The 20,422-nt window shown below is 45.4% G+C and overlaps 1 protein-coding gene across 1 annotated transcript; it reads right to left on the bottom strand.

Annotated features, from left to right (window-relative positions):
* Positions 1 to 601: 601 nt before the first annotated feature.
* robo3 (roundabout, axon guidance receptor, homolog 3 (Drosophila)) lies at positions 602 to 19,487 on the bottom strand (the record flags this gene model as incomplete). The annotated part of the gene is made up of 21 exons (XM_041242448.1): positions 602 to 2,611; positions 4,633 to 4,787; positions 5,211 to 5,390; positions 5,752 to 5,865; positions 6,010 to 6,194; positions 6,405 to 6,629; positions 8,103 to 8,274; positions 8,611 to 8,886; positions 9,234 to 9,376; positions 9,478 to 9,520; positions 9,687 to 9,710; positions 10,033 to 10,227; positions 10,425 to 10,596; positions 10,808 to 10,932; positions 11,032 to 11,248; positions 11,617 to 11,738; positions 12,039 to 12,205; positions 13,760 to 13,928; positions 14,913 to 14,994; positions 17,258 to 17,463; positions 19,316 to 19,487. Coding segments are annotated over 21 exons (3,156 nt in total), but the record flags the coding sequence as incomplete, so codon positions are not given.
* Between the last annotated feature and the right edge of the window lie 935 nt (positions 19,488 to 20,422).

Below are 20,422 nucleotides of genomic sequence, written 5' to 3'. Positions count from 1 at the left end.
AGGTGCTCTGTTTGTGTTGCTTTCGTGCTGAAAGCAAAGACAAAAGTTAGCTGCCGTGAGTCACTATTGGGAGAGGGGATTTCCTGCAGAAGCCACCACACTCACTCTCTCACACAGTCATAGGGGCTGGGTCTCTGGGCTGAGTTCCCATGGCGGTGCAGAACAGCAATAAACGCCTGTGTGGGTCAGAGCTGCCAGGATGCCCAGAGACTGATAGAAAGAGCATCTCAGAGATTTGTAGTCTGGTGCGGGAACAAGACTTCGGGCCTTAGGGGTACCATTTAATTGGGCCCAATACTTACTCAACCCTGCCCTGAGTCAATCGCATTTGCCAAGCGAATGCAATGAAAACGCCCTGCTAGGCATTTCCATTCACCAGACTCCTGTCCGCAGCAGCACTGAGGCACACAATTAGGAACATGGTTCTAATTAAGAATTTGTTTCTGTGTTGACAGCAATTCAGTGACTCATGGACCTCATAGGGTGCACTGCAGCTTCCTTACTTGAATGGTTGTGGGTGAATAACAGGCCACCCTTGCTGAGCAATGGACAAGCTTTTTGGAAGCTACGGTTGGTAAAGTGAGACAGACAGGTAGCAGGATTGGATAGCAATCACTGTGGGTGCTGTGTCTTTTGAATGACGTTTTATTTTTACATTCTTAAACCTCAAAACAATATTTGACCAGTCTCGACAGCGTGGATTTGTACAGTATTTGCTTAGCTTTTACCACATCTATGTTAATTCAACGGCTCAAATACATTACTCTGCAGACTTTTTGGTATTTATATGTATATCTCTCACGTTGGGGTACAATATAATCCCTTTCTCAAAGCCATATGAACATGAGCATTGAAAAAAAGAGCAACAACAGTCTTACACGAGTCATCTTCTAATCCTGAAGAGCTACTATTTTGCAGGTTCAAATACAAATTCCTTTTCATTTAAAGCTTGTTTGATAAATTAAAAGACTTTGCTAGCTCAATGCCACTGCAGTCTTACACGTGTGTTAAGCAGCTTCGGCATGGGAAGAATAACTCTGAGCCGAGCTGAGCCGTGCTTCCACTGTTCAGCATTACAGGGTTGTGCTGAGAGATGAAGCCCGTCCGCACTCAGCAGCCACTTTGTTAAGCCCTCAATTAAAAGTAATCGTTTCCATCTTCCAGGTAGTGCATACCTGCCTTGAAGCTGAAATCCGTGTCCAGGAAGGGACTTAACTTCAGGTGTTGTGGGGAAGGTGTAAAGATAAAGACGGCTTGGATAATCTCCTCCCAGTGTGTCTCCTGTCCTCTTTCAAGCCCCGTTGTCTGGTTCAGTCTGCACGGTGAAGCTTTTCTTAATTATTCCGGCTCTGTTTTCATTCTTCCAACAGGCTGCTCAGAAGCTTGCCCTTGCCATGTGTGCAGACCCAGCTGACTGAGTGAGAGTGTTGTTCGGTTGGCATGGAAATCATGGGGACTTCTCTTGGATTTGTTTCATGTTGGATTAAAGACTGAGTGACATTGCGGTCCCAGGGCCTATAGCTCTTTTATGGGACTGTATGGAGCTGGTACAGTACTTATACAGTTCATTCCACGCAGCAGATCAGAGCTCTTTACAAACCCAACCCAAGCGCTGATTCATACAGGGAGGAAAGTGGCTGTTACTTTTACATCACTGGTTAAATTTTACCCACACTGCTTCCTACAATGGCAACCACAAATTGACACGGGTTCTAGTTTCCAAACACAGTATTCCGCTGCAATAAAATACAGTTTTGTATAGCTTGACAAACGTATTTTTTAAAATGTTATTTTATTTTTACAAAACAATACGACTACCAAAAAGTTAGTCGATAGTACAGATAGTTTTGGTGTTTTTACACGTCTGTGATCCGCAGCTGCTGTGACACCTCTTTGTCCAAGCATTCCCAACACCCCCCCCCCCCTTTTTAGCCTTGGAAATACTGAAAGAAATGTAGTAAATGCAATGCCAACAGTTTCAACTAAAAGTCCTGTTCAATGTCTTTCAACCGTTCTGATTGGATTCTGATCAACAGACAGACACAGCTGCTGCAGAATTCCAAGAGTTTTGATTGACTTTTCCCTTTCAGTATGTGGAATCTGATTGGGTGGTTAACACAGTTTGTGCTTTTAATATCGTTTTGTGTTGTTCGTTACTACAAAGTGCAATTTTTTTCCATTCGTTTTAATGTATACTTTCTTGAAAAAATTGGCACATTCAAACATGAACTATATAATATCAGACAATCCTTGATGCTTTCTCTTTCTTATAAATACAATATATTCTTTCTTTGTCTCTTTGCACACGAAAACCACATAGAAACCTTACAAAAAGACTGATATATATATACACACGTGGATGTGAGGAATAGATGCACGCAATGCAAGTATAAATAAAAAAAAAAAATTGAAAGTCCATAACTTTTTTTTTTTTTTAAACAAGGCAGATAATAATCCTGTACAGTTTCCTTCTTTTCTTTTGTTTTTTGTTTTCTGTGGAGGAAGGTGGGAATATTAAAAAAAAAAGAAAATCTACGAGCCATCTCCAGATTGAAACTGCTTATTTTTTGTTTCTATTTTTGGGTTCCTCCACTTCAGTTTATCTCATTTCCTGAAAATAAAAAAAAAAGATACAAATAAGCATTTTTAATCAATAACTTTGTTCCCAAGTTATGCACGTTAGACAGTCAGTAGTCATTTATCATGCAGACGAAGCTACTAAAACAGCTTTGACTTATATTCAGGGTAGACTGGCTTATGGATTTAAGCTTTGGGACCGGGTGGCAAACTGTGCTTTGAAAGGGTTGATGTCATTACTGGAGAATCTTGGACCCCCAACTTCACCTCAAGGCAAATATCATCCAGTCAGATCTTATTCCAAAGCTTTTGTGACAAAGTTGGATCTAACAGTTTTCCTTTAAAGTTCTCTTTCAGGTGCCCCCAAGAGGTGAGAGGTCTGACAGCTCTGGGATGAATGTAGCGCTTGTGAAAGGTGCAAGATTGGCAGTGCCATTGATCCACAGGCAAAACATGACCTGGACAGGAGATGTGGTTAAAGGTGAGGGGGCTGTCTGGAGAGCTGAGGTAATGAAACTACAGAATGAAGCCCTCTGTGTGGAATGGCTGTGAGAGACTGAATTTCTCTGGTGACAGGAATACAGAGCAGGGATGAGTTTAGAGCCAGGGAAAGCCAGTACAGCAAGTTTAGTGTCTTGACTGGCCAGAAAGTTGAGAGACCGTCATTGTGTCCTTCAGTGACCACAAGGCATGACAGTTAAATTGTTTTGTTAATCCTTTTGGGATTACATGCTAAGTAGGTGGTTGGTGGGGGTTGGTGCAAAATAAACCAAGACTGAACAAAAGGAATCCCCTTCATCAAGGGCCTATTGATCAGCCCTGCCCAAGTGGAACAGATAAAGTCAACCGCCATGACAGGAAGAGCGTAACCGAGTCCCTGGTGGAACACACAATCGCCTTTTGTGTGTGCGCTAGCTTTTATGCTCCCTATGGAAACTCGAGAGGCAAGGCACATCACAGCAGCGACGGGGGCCTGCGCGACCTTTGATTTGGGAGGGGGGTGAGTGTCTAGCTATCCGATCCCTGTTAAAGTATGCTTGACATCAGCCTTCACGTGAGCACAGCTCTGGTCTGGCTGCTGGTAAAGCACAGAGAGGCAGGTACAGTTACTTTTGAAGTATACTTCAGGTTTCAGGGGAACAGTGAACCCGTGGATAAGCCTTTTAGTGATACTTGAGGATAATGACACAGAGTAAAACCCCACTGAGCCTGTGTATCTCACCCCAGAGGGCTCTGTCTGATTGGGATGGGGAAAGGGAGACAATATGTATGGACTCTGTCACTTGCATTTGCTTTTAAATGCACAGTAGTTGTTTAGTTTCCCACACATTCATTATGTATGTCTCATGATTTACCAACTATCTCTATAATTTATTACTGTCTTCACTGTGTTTTCACTGTGCATTATATTTGCCAGTCTTCACATCCCAGTACAGACATTATAATTATACAGCAGAAGAGTGAAATTCTCTTGCACTAAGATCCACAGTTAGTGCAATCTCTTGGTTCAAAAGTTCAGATCTGGTGTGCAGTAATGGGAGCTTTCTAAAAACAGGACAAAGAAAAAGAATAAGTGAAAAATTTCAAACATTTTTGACATTGCCGAGGTTTAAAAGCCTTTTCTTCTCTGCGCCGCCCGAAAGGTATAGCGTACATTTCTTCAAACAATACACTGACAGAAGAATGGAGAATAAAGGCTTGGTGAGGTTTAGGGATTATGAGGGTAGGAATATGGTGCTCAGTAACAGCACAGGAGACAAGTAACAAAGCCTCACAGCCAAGCTGGGATCTCTTTAGGGTGGAGGCGATGTCTCCATTGCCCCGGCCTGTCTGCTAATAACCTGAAACTGAGCTTTTAATCCTCCCGCTGATGGGACTGAGGTTAGCTAGATTGACGTGCAGTAATAAGAGGTGTTCTCTTCCCCTCCGTCTCTCACACATCTCTGAGGGACAGACCGCAGAGTAAGCCCTGGTAGATACTCAAGCTGCCTCCTGTACAGAAGCTCTGTCGCACACTCACATACGGACACTGATGTCAAAGCGAACGTGTCTCACCTCGTTCCGCTCTGCGACTGTCCGGCTCCTCCCTGCCCCTTGACCCCGTGACCCTGTTGACCCTCTAGAAGAAGAACTTCCTGTTGTGGAACAATTGCTGGACATCTGACCCCTGGACAGGAAGTTGGGTTTGCTGTAAGGGATGATGTCGTTTTCTGTAAGCAAAAAAAACAGTAGTTAAAAAAATAGACCACAGGAGGCGGCAACAGTAAAGGGTGGGAATGTTGAAAAAGCAACAAGATGTTTACTTATTGGTGTTTTGTCTACTCAGATAAATCCCCAAATACTTAAAAAAAAAACAAGGCCAGCTGTTTGGGATTTCTTTGGCTTGGACAAGCGGACCACCCCTAAATTAAGAGTTTTATAATTTGCTATACGCTATAATTTATTTTAAGTAAAGACTCTTATTTAATCTAAAACTCAAATGCAAGTTCTCTTCGGTTTCACTGTAAGTATATTCCCTTCAAACGGTTTGTGATTGCATTAGTAGTTTCCAGGCTTTGCAAAGCAATCCCTCAGTGTCTGTAGCTTGCACACTGCTGCACCTTGGCCCAGACTGAAAGCCTGGCTGCTTTTACCGTCTCTGTGCCGCGACGCTGAAGCTTTCCTGTGGAGGTTCATGTGCTCAGGTCTGCGCTCTATGGAGGAGGGTGCGCTGCCGTCTCTCTCCAGCGAGGTCCGGCTGCAGTCCTGGCCGGAGACAGGCAGGGGCTGGGGGAGCTCATCACCAGGGGGAGGCTCAGGGGGCGGGGGTAGGGCTGCACAGAGCAGAGGAAACACTTCATCATTTACAAACAGAGCAGCAAATCACACGGGCGAGGAGAACCGCTCTGTGCCTCCTCCCCCTCAATCACAAACACTATGAGGACTGCATTTACTGCATCGCTAGCCTTCCTTCTTAAAAGTACCTAAATATCAAAAATATCTCAATTGTTTAAAGCTAACAAAACCAGGAGTCATCTTGATCCCAGCTGCTGTTTGTTTCATTATCTGGTACTTTGATAATAAACTGCTGTAAGTAAGTAGATCTGCACCCTAATTAATACCGAGTCCCAGGGTAAGGTGGATAAAGACTCTGGCTCTGGCCTTCACCAGTAACTCTGTGACTTTGTGACGCACCTCCCTGGTTCATGTCTCTCCGGTACTGGCTGGTCTTTGAGGACTTCTTCTTGGCTCGAGATTTCTGCCCCGGAGGAGTGTGGCAACTGTCGCTCGATGTGTTGTGAGCCCAGCCTGAAGAGAAAGGCACACTCGATCAACATGCAATCATAGCATATTATTAATGAAGCAGGAGGCGTCCAGCAGGGCACAGAAAAGGCGTAGACATTAGAATAAAAGATAAAGCAAAGGGTGTGGTAAAAGCCCTGTTGCCCTGACCTGGTCCTCCTGAGCTGAGGTTGTCTGCGCTGTGTGTTGCCCCCTGGCTGGGGTCCCGGCGGTGCCCGGGTCTGTGCGCGGGGCTGGTGTCAGGGCTAGCCTCCAGCGCTGCGAGGTTGGGGTTGGACTGGGTGAGGGGCGGGCTGGGGGCTCGAGGAACAGGGACAGGCCCGCATGGCAGCCTCCTAAAAAGGATGACACAACAAACTGAAATTAGCACCGAGACATGATTTTATGTTGAATATACTGATCATTTCCACACTTATTCATGTAAACAGTCTTATTAAACCCGTATTCTATTGAACCCTCCTTGGGTACATTATATATATATATATATATATATATATATATATATATATATATATATATATATATATATATATATGCCCACGCACCGTGGCAGCTGTGGCATGTCAAAGTGGTGCAGACGGGGGATGTCCTCCGAGGGCCGGCTCTCCTCTCTCGGGGAGGGGGTCAGCGTGGCCGTGGACTGCTGTCCGTACGAGGCGGCGGGAGAGGAGGCCTCACCGCGGGGCGGGGGGGGCGGCACGTCCTCCGAGTCATCCTCCATCAGGTAGGTGCGCTCAGGCAGCGGGGGGGACCAGTCATCTCCTTCCGAGCTGGGGTCACAAAACAGAACCACAAGCATCCAGTTACAAACCTTCAAAGCTCTGACATACTAAAAGGAAATAAATTCAAATGACAAACGTTTCTACTAGAAGGCATTGTAAAAGACTAGCCAAAGAGTTTGTCATTGAATTTATTAAGTTTCTTTTAGTATTTCTACATTGTAATTATGGATGTAACTTTCAGTTATCTATCTATCTGTCTGTATATCTATCGATCGATAAATACATAGATAAAAAATACATTAACTTTGACAGCTGTAAACCAAAAATATATAATAAAAAGCCATTAGACCTAGATACCGAATGATTTTAATGGAGTCAGCTCCTTTTAACCCACACAGAAAACGAAGGGATGGATTTGAGGAGGTGCTGTATTGATTGTCATTGTCAAAAGTTTATTAACACCTAGCCCTGCAGCTATTCCTAACATGCTGGCTCTCAGTGTAAAGAGACATCATAACCTCATCCATGGGAAGGACGGCAGCACGCAGGTACTGTCAACTTCTCTTACTAACTCATCAGATTGTTAGCCTAAGCGTAACTGGCACCAGGTTTAGTTTTCTTTTCATTTTTGAGCAGTGAATTATTAAGTAGCTATAGTGCAGTTTTAGTGGGGTAAAAACATGCCTTTTTGTGTTTTGGTTGCAGACATGCTAAGTGGTGAAATGTTAGCCCTTATTGCTAAACATGTACTTCAAGAGAAGTTATTGAACAACGGCTGGATGCACTCTTGTATTCTGTTCAGTGATACACTACACTGGACTTCGGTAAATGCCGTTATGAAGGACAGCAAATAAGGAGATTTGTCAGACTCTCTCTACTCCCCGCTGACATCTAAACAAAACAATCCAACTGTCAAAAAAATGTTAAAAGCCCCAATCAATACATCTAATTCCAGCATCAACTCTTGCCTGGGGCGTTTCAGCATATAACCTGATAACCTTCTTTACTTGCGCACCAGCCTCGGGCCCTCAGAAACCTTGCCCCTTGTGTCATCTAAAACCCAGTTGCGTGTGTAATGCTATTAATTAGTGTCAATCTGAGTGCTAACTTGCTGCTGAATGGGAAAAAAATGAAAGCTACATGTATTAATCGGCCATACAAAGAAACCTAATGTAGCCACTTAGCACCTAAATGTAATTCCAGGAGTTAAACTATGGGACCGTGCAGCAATAAAGCTGGCATTGTGGTTAAAAAGCACCTTTAAGGTACAGATAATAGAAGATAATGATGGTGGTTCATTGAGGACACAGAAAAAAAAAAAACGTTTGGGTCGAGATCCTGAGACAACTTATCTTTCCCCACTGTCCTTAATGAGCCACCGTAGATAATAGACCAGGTTCTAGTAAACAATGTTGCTAACATGATCTGTAATGTCTGGCTGTATGTGTGAACTACATACTGTATATTTAACAGAGACAGGGTGAAGGACCCTAGTGTGAGTCTTGAGTGTCAGACCCTTACCACATCTCCTCCTCCCCCTCCTCCTCCTCCTCCTCCTCCTCCTCCTCCTCCTCCTCCTCAGAGAAGGGGTCCAGCTCTCCAGTGGGGTGTGGAGGGGGCAGAGCCTCGGCCCAGTTCAGGGAGGGCATCTTCACAGGCTTCCCCATCGACTTCTGCTTCCCCAGCTTCACCGCTGTCAACACAGAGACACGCGTGTCTTTAACATGTAGACAAACACAGGAGTTCAATGTTCATTCTGTTGTAACACTAACACCAAGAATTTTAAAAAGATAAACAAAACATCATGATGCCACATTCGTGTAACTTCCAACTATTCAAAACTTTTAAAATGGTGGCAAAATGGTGTAGGTTTTGTAGCACAGGAAACTAAAACAATTGCTACAGAATGAGGTCTTGTGATAGGGTGCTGTAATAAAGCAGTATTCTTTTATGAAGCTGTGCTATCCACAGCCTTGGGGTCTATATATAGGACAGGTGAAGACAGGCTTTATCAGTCTGCATTGCGTACTGTTCTCAGTTCGGGCTCGGTCCGGCTGTGCGTACTGGGCCCCCGAGGGACCAGGCTGGACAATCCAGAGCCCCCCCTCCTGGTCAGGGGTGAAGGGCCCCTGTCCGCCGAAGGGCATGACGGGGGTGCTGGCGTAGGGGGTGGTGTGCTGGGAGTAGGGCGTGTTGAACGTGCGCAGGTCATCGCTGGTCGGGTCGATGGTGCTGTAGATCGGTCCCTCATTGGACCCGGAGCCAAACTTCTCTGTCTGAGTGATGTAATTGGATATCCCAGCGTCTGAAAAAAGAGAGACGAGAGCCTGGGGGGTCAGTCCTGTTACTAGAGGTGTGTGCAAAAATGGCAAAAATAATCTCCTCTCCTCCTCTTTTAGGCGGTACTGCTTGTTTACCTTACTAACGTTCCCATTTCTTCTAAAGAAAGCTACTGTATCTTAAATACATTTTCAAAAAAATATCTCATTCAGTTGAAGTGTCACTGTGGTACTATTCTCTCTGTGCCTCCTCTCAATGCAGCTGTCCTTGTGGTACCAATGCCCTTTAGTATTGATGCTACAGTCCCATTGAAAAGCCCTAGTCAGTGCAGTGTGAGAGGAATTTCTACAGCAGGGAGTCTGTCTGAATTACCATTATAATATCTCTCTGCAGAGTCATGCTTGGTGGTGCAGCAGCTGACAGAAGCCTCCTTCCCGTTGTGCATGAGGTTTGTTGTAGGCCACGAATCTGCCAGCCAAGGATAGTTGCCCATGTTGGTGCCAAGCATGCCAGGTCTGAGGAGGGGCAATGGAAAGAGTTACTTCTTTGTTCTCTTTCTCAGATTTACACCTGGCGATGGCATGCTGACGGGTATTAAAGCACATTTACAGCTTACCTTCCGTTAATGAGACCAGATCCTTCTCCATGTTGAAATCCAACTGTGGAAGAAAAAACAAGCATAAATATTGATATAAACAAACAATATCTATGCAAAAGCACAGTCACGTTTTTAATGTATAATATGTTCAATGTGTAAACGTTGTTTAATTAAGCTATATAAAGTACAGCATGTATACATGTGAGATAAATATAATGCGTCCTTACCTGCAGGGGTGTAAGCAAAGGAAGCTGCAGAACAAGAACATGCGAACTGTTAGCAAGGGCTTTTGGAGAGCATGCACTCTGACAGTTAATATAGCTGTGAAACTTGCTTTCTAATCAGAAAGATAGCCAATTCCTTTACGAGCATGACTGCTAAGCCTCTAAATGAAACGCAAAGAGTAAGGCAGGTGGATGCTGTGAAACCTGTGGAGTTATCATCAAAGACATCTAGCTTTTCTGCGATAGGTAGCGTATTGGAGAACCGAGCATTTGCTTTTGTTATTGTAAGCATTTGAATGCGGGTTTATCCCGTCTCAGTGGCGTTGTGGAGACGTCTGAAGGGCCCTACCGGTGTAGTGGCTGAGCTCCTTCCTCTTCTTGCGCCGGCAGTAGATCCAGATGCTGAAGCCCATGAGGATGACCCAGCAGGCGCCCCCGATGCCCGCGATGAAGGCTGGCTGCTTCACCACATCTGTAATCTGCTCCGCCAGGCTCACGTTCCCACCCGGTTCCACCGGGACAGAGGGCTGATCGGAGGGGGTCTCTGATAAACACCATGAACACAGAGCGGAGAGTGAGAGTCTGCACGGGGCCAGAAGATTGTTTCACTGTACCTCCATCCAGACCCTGATATAGTTAATTATCTCATGGTACCTGTTAACCCTGGAGTGGAATGGCCCTCCAGGACCATTATTGGACACTCCTGTTCTAAATCAGAAGCTAGAAAAGTGTGGCACTCACTGATGAGGATGGCCATTGGCTGGCTCCTGGCTCCCACTCCTCCATTTGTGGCCGCTGCCACCTCCACCTGGTACAGGATCCCCGGCACCAGCCCCCTCACCACGCTGGAGTGCACAGTGCCGTCCACGGTCTTGTTGATGTGGAACCGCGAGTCGTTCCCCAGACACCAGATCTGAAAGACAAAGGAGGACCAAGCAGGGACATTAACACCCAATCAACTCCCGCTACCCTGCTGCAACAGGCAAGACTTCCATCTGTAGCTAGATGGCAATTGTTTTCTTCTGATAGGATTCATAGGATGGTTGCTGATGGAGAGTACCTTTTAGACACCATTGCTAACCTGCTCCCCCTGACATTTCCTGTGTTGGACTGATCCAGCCTACCTTGTACTCCTGGATGATTCCATTCTGTGACTCCACGGGGGGTGGCTCCCAGGACACGCTAATGCTGGTGCTGTTGCTCAGCTTTACGGTTACCACAGTAACACCTTGAGGCGGGGCACTAGGAGCTAACCGGGGAAAAAAAAAAAAAACGTAAAGAAATGAAGACCTCAGCCTGTAAATTCGAAAAGCCTGTTACTAAAGCAAACTGTAAAAGTCCCGCTCACCTTCCTCAGGTGTGCGGACAAGCAGCACGTCGCTGTCCATGCCCTGGAACTCATTGAAATAGGGCCGGATCTTCACCTCATACTCCGTGCCCTTCCTCAGGTCGGTGAGCACGCAGCTGCGCTCCGGGGCAGCCTTCACATCCTGCAGCAGCCAGGCACTGCGCCTGGGCCGGTACAGCAGCCGGTAGCCCTGGATATACTGAGACTGCCGGTCCACCTGAGAGATGCAGCACAGTCAGCAGGGAGGCCCTCAGCAGCAGTGCTCAGTGCAATTCAATGCAATGCAATTTGCATTTCTCTTACTCTTTTAAAGACACATATAGCTTCAAAGAGCTGTACTGCAACAAACTAACTGAATCTGGTTAGGAAACTTGCAATTGGCCAGATTTACTAAGCAGCTTTCCACTGTACTTGATTTTTTGTTCTTGTCGTTACCCATTCCAGGGAAAGATTCTTTATAGATTTGTGAAAAATGGTCCTCGTTATCACAGTAACGCAAACACGCATGCAACAAACACAGACACACAGACCAACAGCAATAACAAGCGTGCACACGGACTCCCTGACGCGCACGCGGATACTCACAGTCCAGGTGAGCTGTACGGTGGAGGCTGTGAGCACGACTGGCTCTTGCAGCTGCACCACCACCTCCCCCAGCTCTCTCTGCACTTGCCGATGATCCACCCCCTGCCCTGTCGGGCTCACGTCTGAGGGAAAGAGGGAACAGTCGTCATCCAAAATGCCTAGATTCCATCTGACTAATTGGAATTTGACATGATAACTAACCTTGTGCGGCGGCTGCTTGGGGAAAAAGCCAATGCTCATAATTATTACTTGTGCCTGAAAGATTGCATGGGACTGGCTGATCACAGCAAGAAGTTATCTGCATCTCTGCTTTTGCGATTTTCAGAGAAAAAAGTTCTCAACGCAGCCTAGCTCTGTAGTGTTCGCTGTTAGAAATATCTCACGTTGGGCACAAAAAACGTGACTTTTAACCAAATAAGTACCTTGTGTGCGGACAGGGTCGGAGATGGGGCTGGGGTCACTCAGACCGTAGCTGCTGACCGCTCGGACGATGAACAGGTAGATGGTGTTGGGGGACAGGCCGACGACCGTGTGCTTCTCCAGCTTGACAAAGTCCGCCACGGTCTGCCAGGTGCTGCCTGCCGATTGGCTGTTTCAAACAGCGAGCAAAGACAGTAAACAAAATACTGAGATTACTGGCTGAGACGTTTCCACTGCCCCAGAACAATACAAAGATTCTAAAATGCTAATTATGTTGTAAAGTGCGACAGGTGGACATCCCTAGAAAATTAGTTCTATCAGTGGCAGTGGATTGATCCCTGAATGTCTTCAAATACAGGGTTGCTACAGAGTTACGCTGCATCTATGGGAAAAAGTCTTTTTGCCGGGATTACTGAAAATGAGATGGTTAACATCCACAAGTTAGTCCAGTAAACACATGTTACATGAATTGAAACAAAACATTAATATAAAGCTCCTGCTATATCTATCTGAGGGTGGAAGTCCCAGAGCAATACCTCTCCCTTGTAAGGCTTCAGTGCGATAGAAGAATAGCTTTTCCACAACACAAAGCAGCTAAGCAGCTTTATTGCTGTGCAATTAGACTACAGCAGATAAATCTGCTGGTACATTAAATATTTCCAGTGCCGACCTGAACCCAGGCTATAAATCCAAGGTCACTTTCTCAATCAACTCTGCGGAAACAGAAACAAAAAAAAAAAAACGCAACAACCTCCCCCAGCCATGACTGAGACGTAATAAATCTGCCAATTTCCATAACAAGGTGTCACGGACAGCTATGACCCCCTAAATAATACACCCCCCTCCTTGAGCCCCCAGCACTCCAAGCAAGGAAATGTTATTGTAAAAATCATATAAAGGCCACGGCTATACATAAAGAATCAATTTCAGGGACACAGCACTGTGCTAACTGTTGCCCAGAGGGCGATCGGAATGAGATAAAGTCTGGTCTCGGTCTGTGCAACACAGCCAGCCAGTCCCTCCGAGAGCAAGAGGATTAATACAGCTGACTCTCTGCCCAAAACCTCTCACTGCAAGAGGGGAGTGAGACGGTTCTGAGACAGCACCCTCCTGCAGCCTTCATTGCTTCCAACTGGAAACTTTCAACACTCAGTCATGCACTCATAAGGTTTTGGATCACTGATCAATTTAATGTCCAATTTAAACACAGTTGTCTGCTTGAATTGGATTGATCTTAAATTGCTTTATATATATATATATATATATATATATATATATATATATATATATATATATATATATAAAAGAAGATCCCTTTCTCTGAATGTGGAAAGGTCAGGGACGTCAAGACAACATGGGTGTTAATTCTTGTCTGTCGTGTCTGGCTCCCAGCTCTTAAATCCGACACTCACTTAATAAAGAATGAGCGTCTGCACGGAGGGACAGGGAGTCTGCTAGGCTCATTGAGCAGCACGCTGGATCTCACACTGTCTGCACTAACAGGCGGCAATGCAGCAGAGGCGCGCACAGGACGAATGGAGGGGGAGCGGACGAGTTTTCAAAAAGGACAAAATCGGAACGGAGTGGGGGTTGCAAAACTGTTCTGATAATAACGTGGTTTTAGAAATGGAGTTGCAGAGCATTTTTTTTTTTTTCGCAGATCTGAAAATATAACTTCTTTGGGCGGGGGAGGGGGGGAGTGGATGAGGGATGAGGGGCTTACCTAAACGCCTCGATGATGTAAGAGGTAACCAGGGCACCGCCCTGGTGGTTGGTGGGCTGCCATGTCAGAGTCACGCTGTTCCGCGTCACATCCATAACCACAGGCTTCTGAGGAGGGCCGGGGAGCAGATTTGGTTGTGAGGGCTGGGGCACCCCTGGGGTTCCACTTTCTATAAAGAAAAACAGAAGGTTAAAAAAAACAAAACCTTTTTACAATAGAATATTATCTTTGTCTTTTTTCTTCTATTTTGTATATACACCATTCATCTGAGTAGGTGGTAAAATTTTAATACCAACTTGTAAAATAAACACCCAAATAAACGTTTATGCATGCATTCTACACATTCTTGATGCTTTTAGCTTGAAACATTTCCGATTCCCCAATGCTACCCCGATTGTTCCCGTAAAAGATCAAAAAATCATTTATTTTCCATCTGCAGCATCAGTGAAACTACCCAGGCTCAAACACTGTCTAGGGGATCCTCGTCTGTCTGCATGTGGTTCTGGAAATCAATAGCGATAGTTTATCCCATTGATGTGGGGCTGCGCTAAGGGTTACCAGACTTCCCAGGAAAACTGAGGCGATCTCAGTTTACAGCCTTAATTTCCAGAAACAGTAACATTGTAAAATCGTCCCGGTTTTGCTATTGATTTCACTTTTTTTTTTTTTGTACAAAACTGTATCAGTTAACAGCAAAGTAACTGATTAGATTGTGTTAGCTCCATTGAAAAATAAAACAAACAATCTTATGGTTTATTTGTTTAATACTGTCCTCGGACAACACAGCAGCACTGGGCAGCTTACCGGCAAGCCCGGCCAGACTACAGGAGTCGCTGGTGCGTGGTGAGCCGAGGACACCCTGGCCGACCTAAGCCCCCCCTCCCACTCCCCAGGCGGCGCTCAACCAATTGTGCGCCGCTCCCTGGGAGCTCCCGTCCACGGCCGGCAGTGGAATAGCCTGGACTCGAACCGGCGGCGTACAGACTATAGGATGCATCCCACACTCCTTTACCAAATGATTCACTCCAGCGCCCCTTGATGTTTAATTTTTTAATTATGATTGTGTTATGTTATATACAGTCACTGAAATGGCTTCTCAGTTGCTACAGTGTCAATGGATCCTCTCTGGATCCTCCGGACCCCCTGTGCTTACCTTGCACTGTGATGACCCCACTCCAGCTGGTCTCACCACTGGAGCTCAAAGCGATGCAGGTAAACGTTCCAGAATCGCTAACCTAACAAAGAGAAGCAAAGGCGAAACCCACCGTGATTAAAACAGGGTCCGACTACATCATATTCATATTCGTCTTACATAATACATGTGAAGATTTATTCCAAAGCATTAATGAGGAGAATTTAAAAAAAAAGGATTGGAAATCAGGATCTCCCTCCCACACGGTATAGGATTCAGATAAGAACACAATCAAATCTGATTTAATGCCAGACTCATAGAGTCCAGTCAGCAGGAATACAGCCAGTCTATTCATACACATTTCTCATGTTCATCTATATCTCACAGCTGTTTTGGCATGGGGGAGGGGGGGGGGTATTCTCTTGAAAGGATTTTATATAGAAAACAATGGAAACAGAACACGCTGATGAGCATTTCAGTGACGGGGTGAAAACGCCTCACTAACAGTATTAGCTCGAGCTTCACATTTGTTTATGTCTGGAATAAATGTTTAGTAGTGTTTCAGTTAACTGTGTGTGTGTGTGTGTGTGTGTGTGTTAACTGGATCCAGCAAAGGGATAAGTTTGAGCCTTGATTGAAATACTTCATTTCCACGTGAGAATGTGGATGCAACGGAGGAACTGTGGGGGTTAATTGGCGATCCAATCAATCAATTATTCAATTTAGTTTAAATAAGGCAAGTCTTGTAGAGGCTGGGGCTTAGGGAGTGGACCCTCTGCCAAAAAAAAACAGCCGACCATTTAAACTTGTTATTATTTGTTAAAAAGAATTTGTTTTATTTTTGTTGAATAAAAGTGCTCACTGGCATCACTATTTCAATGGATGCCTCGTTTCCTGCCTTTTTTGCCTGATCGCTTTTGCCATTACAGAATATTTCCAAGTGTCTTCTTAGAATCCATATTAGTATATTGGCTTATCCTCCATATATCGGGTTATCCCCAAATGCAATCTGAAAGGTCTACAGAAAGTTTAGAGGCTTTTGATAAAAGTCTGGAGCAGATTGGTGAAAACGCAAGGCAGTTGTCGTGTGCACCATGTAGGGTTTGACAGATGGACGGACAGACAGACATGTGAATGCAATCAGTGCAAAAGGTCCACATTAGGAAAGATTTACAGTACTGTCAGTGAGTTGTGGGGTTTGACCTTGGCTGTAGAAATAATGACATTAGCATATTGCTGTGGTCATCGCTGGCTAGGGATTCGAACACACATAGATTAGCATTCACATGTGTTGCGCAAAGGAAACAAATCTGAAATGCACAGTAAGAGGGAGAGCGAGGGGGGGGGGGGTGGATTAAAATTTGATTGCGTGGCTCTGTGCAAAACAAGGATTGAAATTGCTTAAAACAGTGGAAGAGGTTAGGACTGTCAGAAAAAGAGATCTAATGAAGCTGGCAGCTGGCTGAGTAAACAACATATTCGCTCCTCACTGCTCAGGTTCAAACACTGTCTAGGGGATCCTCATCTGTCTGCATGTAGTTCTGGAAATCAATAGCGATAGTTTAACCCATTAGCATGGGCTGAGCTGCCCCTCCTACAGGCTTTCCTACAATTAAAATATGTGAAGCTGGCCGGCAGCCAGTTGGTCAAGCCTTCTTAGCATGGGTGTGCCAGCCAGTCTTAAGTTCCACTTCACAGATATGGTGAAATCTTAATTACAGCAGTCGACTCAATTCCAAGATAACACGTGACGTCAGGTTGGTCGATCGTTGCGTTTGCCACGGTTCTTTCCCTCCTTTCCCGGGAACAGAACTGACTTCATTGGAAAGACTCTCAGGTACTGCTTCAGCCAATCCCGTCTCCAGTTCACGGCAAACGCTAAATGGGAGATGCTGGTTGGAGGGTTGCCCGCACAGGGAGCGTGTAGCACACTTGTGTGCGGGGTAAAGCAGCGGGCACTGGTACATTATTCACGGCCAGCAACACTGGGCTAAATAGCTCATTCACTGGGGGGAGTCAGCCGGGGTGGAAAGATTTTAATTCCCTCTCTCGTTTCCTGTCTTTTCCTTGCCGCATTCTCCCCATGGTTGAGCATATCTAATGCATTTTCAGTGTCCCACAGAGCCTAATAGCATCACTTTCTAGAGCTGCAGCAGACTTTTACAGCAGTGTGAGGCCCAAAAGAGAAAATACAAGCTGTCAGCCGCCCCTCCCAAGCGAGTTAATGGTCCTGGTGGAGGGGTTTGTAAGGTTGGACTGACAGCCAGCTTGGAAAACGTTTTACACAAACATGGAGGAATAAACAAACAGGGTTTTCAATAGAATGAATAGACACTGGCATTGTTCATCTGTTATCTTTCAGGTACCTGTAGGTTTGTGATCTGCAGGGTTCCGTCCTCCATCAGGCGGATGCGCTCGTCGTTTCCCAGAATCCTCTGCCCGTCCTTCTCCCATTGGATGCTGGGCAGCGGGTTGCCCATCACATGACACTGCAGCTGTGCCCTGGCGCCCAGAGCAAGCGTCTGATTGGCTGGTCCCTGGCGAATGATTGGGGGGGTGCGGTCTGATGGGGCTGAAAGCAGGAGAAAGGGATGCAATTTAGCTGACGGGGTACACAAAATGATGTGGGTGGAGCATAACCTATTGTACCTTACACAGCACCCTACATGAATAAGAATTATTAAACAGTGTAGCTCATCCTAACATGATTTCAATCACATACAAGCCATGCAGAAATTTCAAACAGCAGCATCACATCACTATACAGGTCTACTCCATATCTATCTATAGAGAGAGTATACAGTAGAACCAGATGTTGATGTGATATATTCCCGGTGTTAGATTGCCTGTACATGAAGTCCACTTGTCTCTAAATACCACTTTCAGACAGTCCCCAGAGTAGTCGTTATTGAAGGTTTGACTGTAGTTCATTGTTTTTTTTTTATCAGTGTTAGATGATGAGAAAGGGCTGCTCTCTCTATCTTAAAACCAGCCCTAGACGTGGCTGAGATATCCAGCTTTTTTTTTCAAGCTTGACAAGCTTTTTTTCATTTCTTTCCTTATTCAACACTCTCCAGGGGGACTCAGGTTAAAGTATCTGTCTCTTTAAATTAACGCATGTCTCAGCAAACAACCTAATCCCATTTCTGCTCCTCTGGCTGCCCGCTTGTCTTAAATCGATCTCCGAGAGCCTCAGACAGGCTGCTCTCTGCTGGGGCCGAGCAGTTATGGAAACACCAGCATGCGATTAGCTGTAAGTAAAAAGCCAATTAAAGGGAGGTATTAATTCATTACTCAAAGATGCATTAGTGCCTCAGATGGTCTTAACAAGTGCCAGAGACTACCTCCTTTAATTAGACCTGCAACTCACTCCTGTGTTTTTACTATTCATTTTAAATGAGCTGTTCACTTATACTTCTGAGCTTTTACAAATGGTCTTCATCTCCATAATATAATATTGTGTCTGTGTTTCAGAAGGCAGTGAAAAAAGAGTCTTTATAAACCCATGAAGAGGCTACTGGGTTAACCATTTGTATAGCCCTGTATTAAGCAAAGGCGTCAGATGTTTGCGCAAATCCTTATTGTATGTTCATTCTCACGTAGGAGCTGATTTCGCATTGCAAGTAATTTTGAATTATTTGGAATGGTTATTTAGAAGAATACGGTACAGATACGGTAGCTGTCTGCTGTATTTCAGAGAAACAGCTACATTTTTTACTCGTGTTCATTGCAATCAGACAGGCAGAGTCAGTCCTGTGTGGGGAGGTATTTAAAGCACAGCTTCTACTTCTAATAATGTACAGTGATTGTGAAAGAATCACACTAACGGTCATGCATGTGTCATTTTGTACGGCACTTGCAGTAGATGTGTGCGGGTGTGTGAGTGCGAGGCAGTGGGGGTGGCATTGCCTCTGAGCGCATTGACAGGGTCGAAGTGGCTGGAAATCGAGGCGTAGCGAGTCCTGACTGCACTTGGGCAGCGGCTACCCATTCCTCATTGGAAACAGGGCACGTCCAACAGGCAATTTATAAAAACGAGTTACGAGGCTCGTCCCTCAGGCCAAGATGTCCTTCACACTGCAGGGCTAAGCCTATATATAACACGCTAATGTGCTTTTACACAGCAGTCCGTAGGGAAAGGAGCTTTTGGGGTTAGTTTACTGTTTGACCTCCCTCCCCCAACCTCCTTCTAACTGGATAGAAAACCCTTCTCTACAAGCTATTTCCAGCAGAAAATAATACACTACCTGTTTTCTTTTTTTTTCCCCCCCCAGCTATTTTAGCCAGCTTTCTAAGTAATTCACAAATACTCTTGCATAAAAAAAAAATTATTCAGCTTGATTTTTTTAATTGGGTTAAAAATATAAGGAACAAAAAAGCTCTAACCCACCCCCGCTTCCCTCCCCTCACCACCCGTCACTCACTGTTCTCCACCTCCAGGAGGGCCTTGGTCAGGATGCTGCCCGCCACGCTGATGGCCTGGCACATGTAGTAGCCCGAGTCAGCAGCCAGGACTCCAGTGATGGTCAGCTCTCCGCTCAGAGACACAGAGAAGCGGCCTGACTGCTCCGGGGGCTGGCTGGGGAACCACAGGATCTGAGCACACGAGAAAAAAACAAACAAACAAACGCTGTGAGCTAGGAGTGAACGAGACACATACCTGACAGCACTGGAGACAGTCTGTCTGTCTGTCTGTACCAAGGCTGGATTAGGAGCCTGGAGACCAGGAAGTGAAGTCTTCTGGCTGAGGGGTGGGGGTTAAATAGTTCAAGGTGTGTGTGTGGGGAGGGGGGGCAAACTCACTTAACCTCCCCGGGTCTCAGTCGCCCCAGATACCAGACCCCGTTACTAGAATTCAAACAGGATAATGGCTGTGCGATTGCTATCAGTTCCGTACGAGAGGATCAAGATGAATCACTGCGGTCGCTCTTAAAGGATTTATAAGGACTAAGGACTGACATGGCATCTTTGACTGGCTATCAGAACAATGTGTTTGGATACACTGGCATACACAGTCTTGTCAGATCTGATGAGTGTGGATAAGGTAAGGGGGTGGTGGGGTTGGTTGGCAGGAGACTTGAATCGAGTCAATGCTGATCAAAAGTCAGAGGTTAGAGCCTTATCCTAAAAATAAAAAGCAAGGTGGGAAGGTGAGGGTAAAGAAAATAAAAGAAGGCAGCGTTGGGAATTCATTCATCATTCTGAGCCTCAGCTTAAATAATCCACCTAGAATGTGTCGTTTCCATCATTCCAGGCTTTGAGTCGCCTCTGGGCAGAATTCTACTTCTCCACTACCGTCGGCTTTTAGAACTGAATGCTCTCTTTCTTAGTCAGTCGGAGACTATATATAGCAGGCTGCCAGCCTTTTGTACATGAGAAAAATACCCTATAACACTCCACCCTCTCTCTCTCGGTCTACTGCTGTTGATAATATACAACTGCTATCCACTCCCCGGCTCAGCTCAGGCTATTTATCATCCAGTCACTCTGAACTCCTTTTCAATCCTGACCCAAAGGACACTATAGCTGGG

The sequence above is a fragment of the Polyodon spathula genome, unplaced genomic scaffold (genome assembly GCF_017654505.1).
Source record: "Polyodon spathula isolate WHYD16114869_AA unplaced genomic scaffold, ASM1765450v1 scaffolds_1291, whole genome shotgun sequence".
NCBI lineage: Eukaryota > Metazoa > Chordata > Actinopteri > Acipenseriformes > Polyodontidae > Polyodon > Polyodon spathula.
This window is presented reverse-complemented; position numbering and strand designations above follow the sequence as displayed.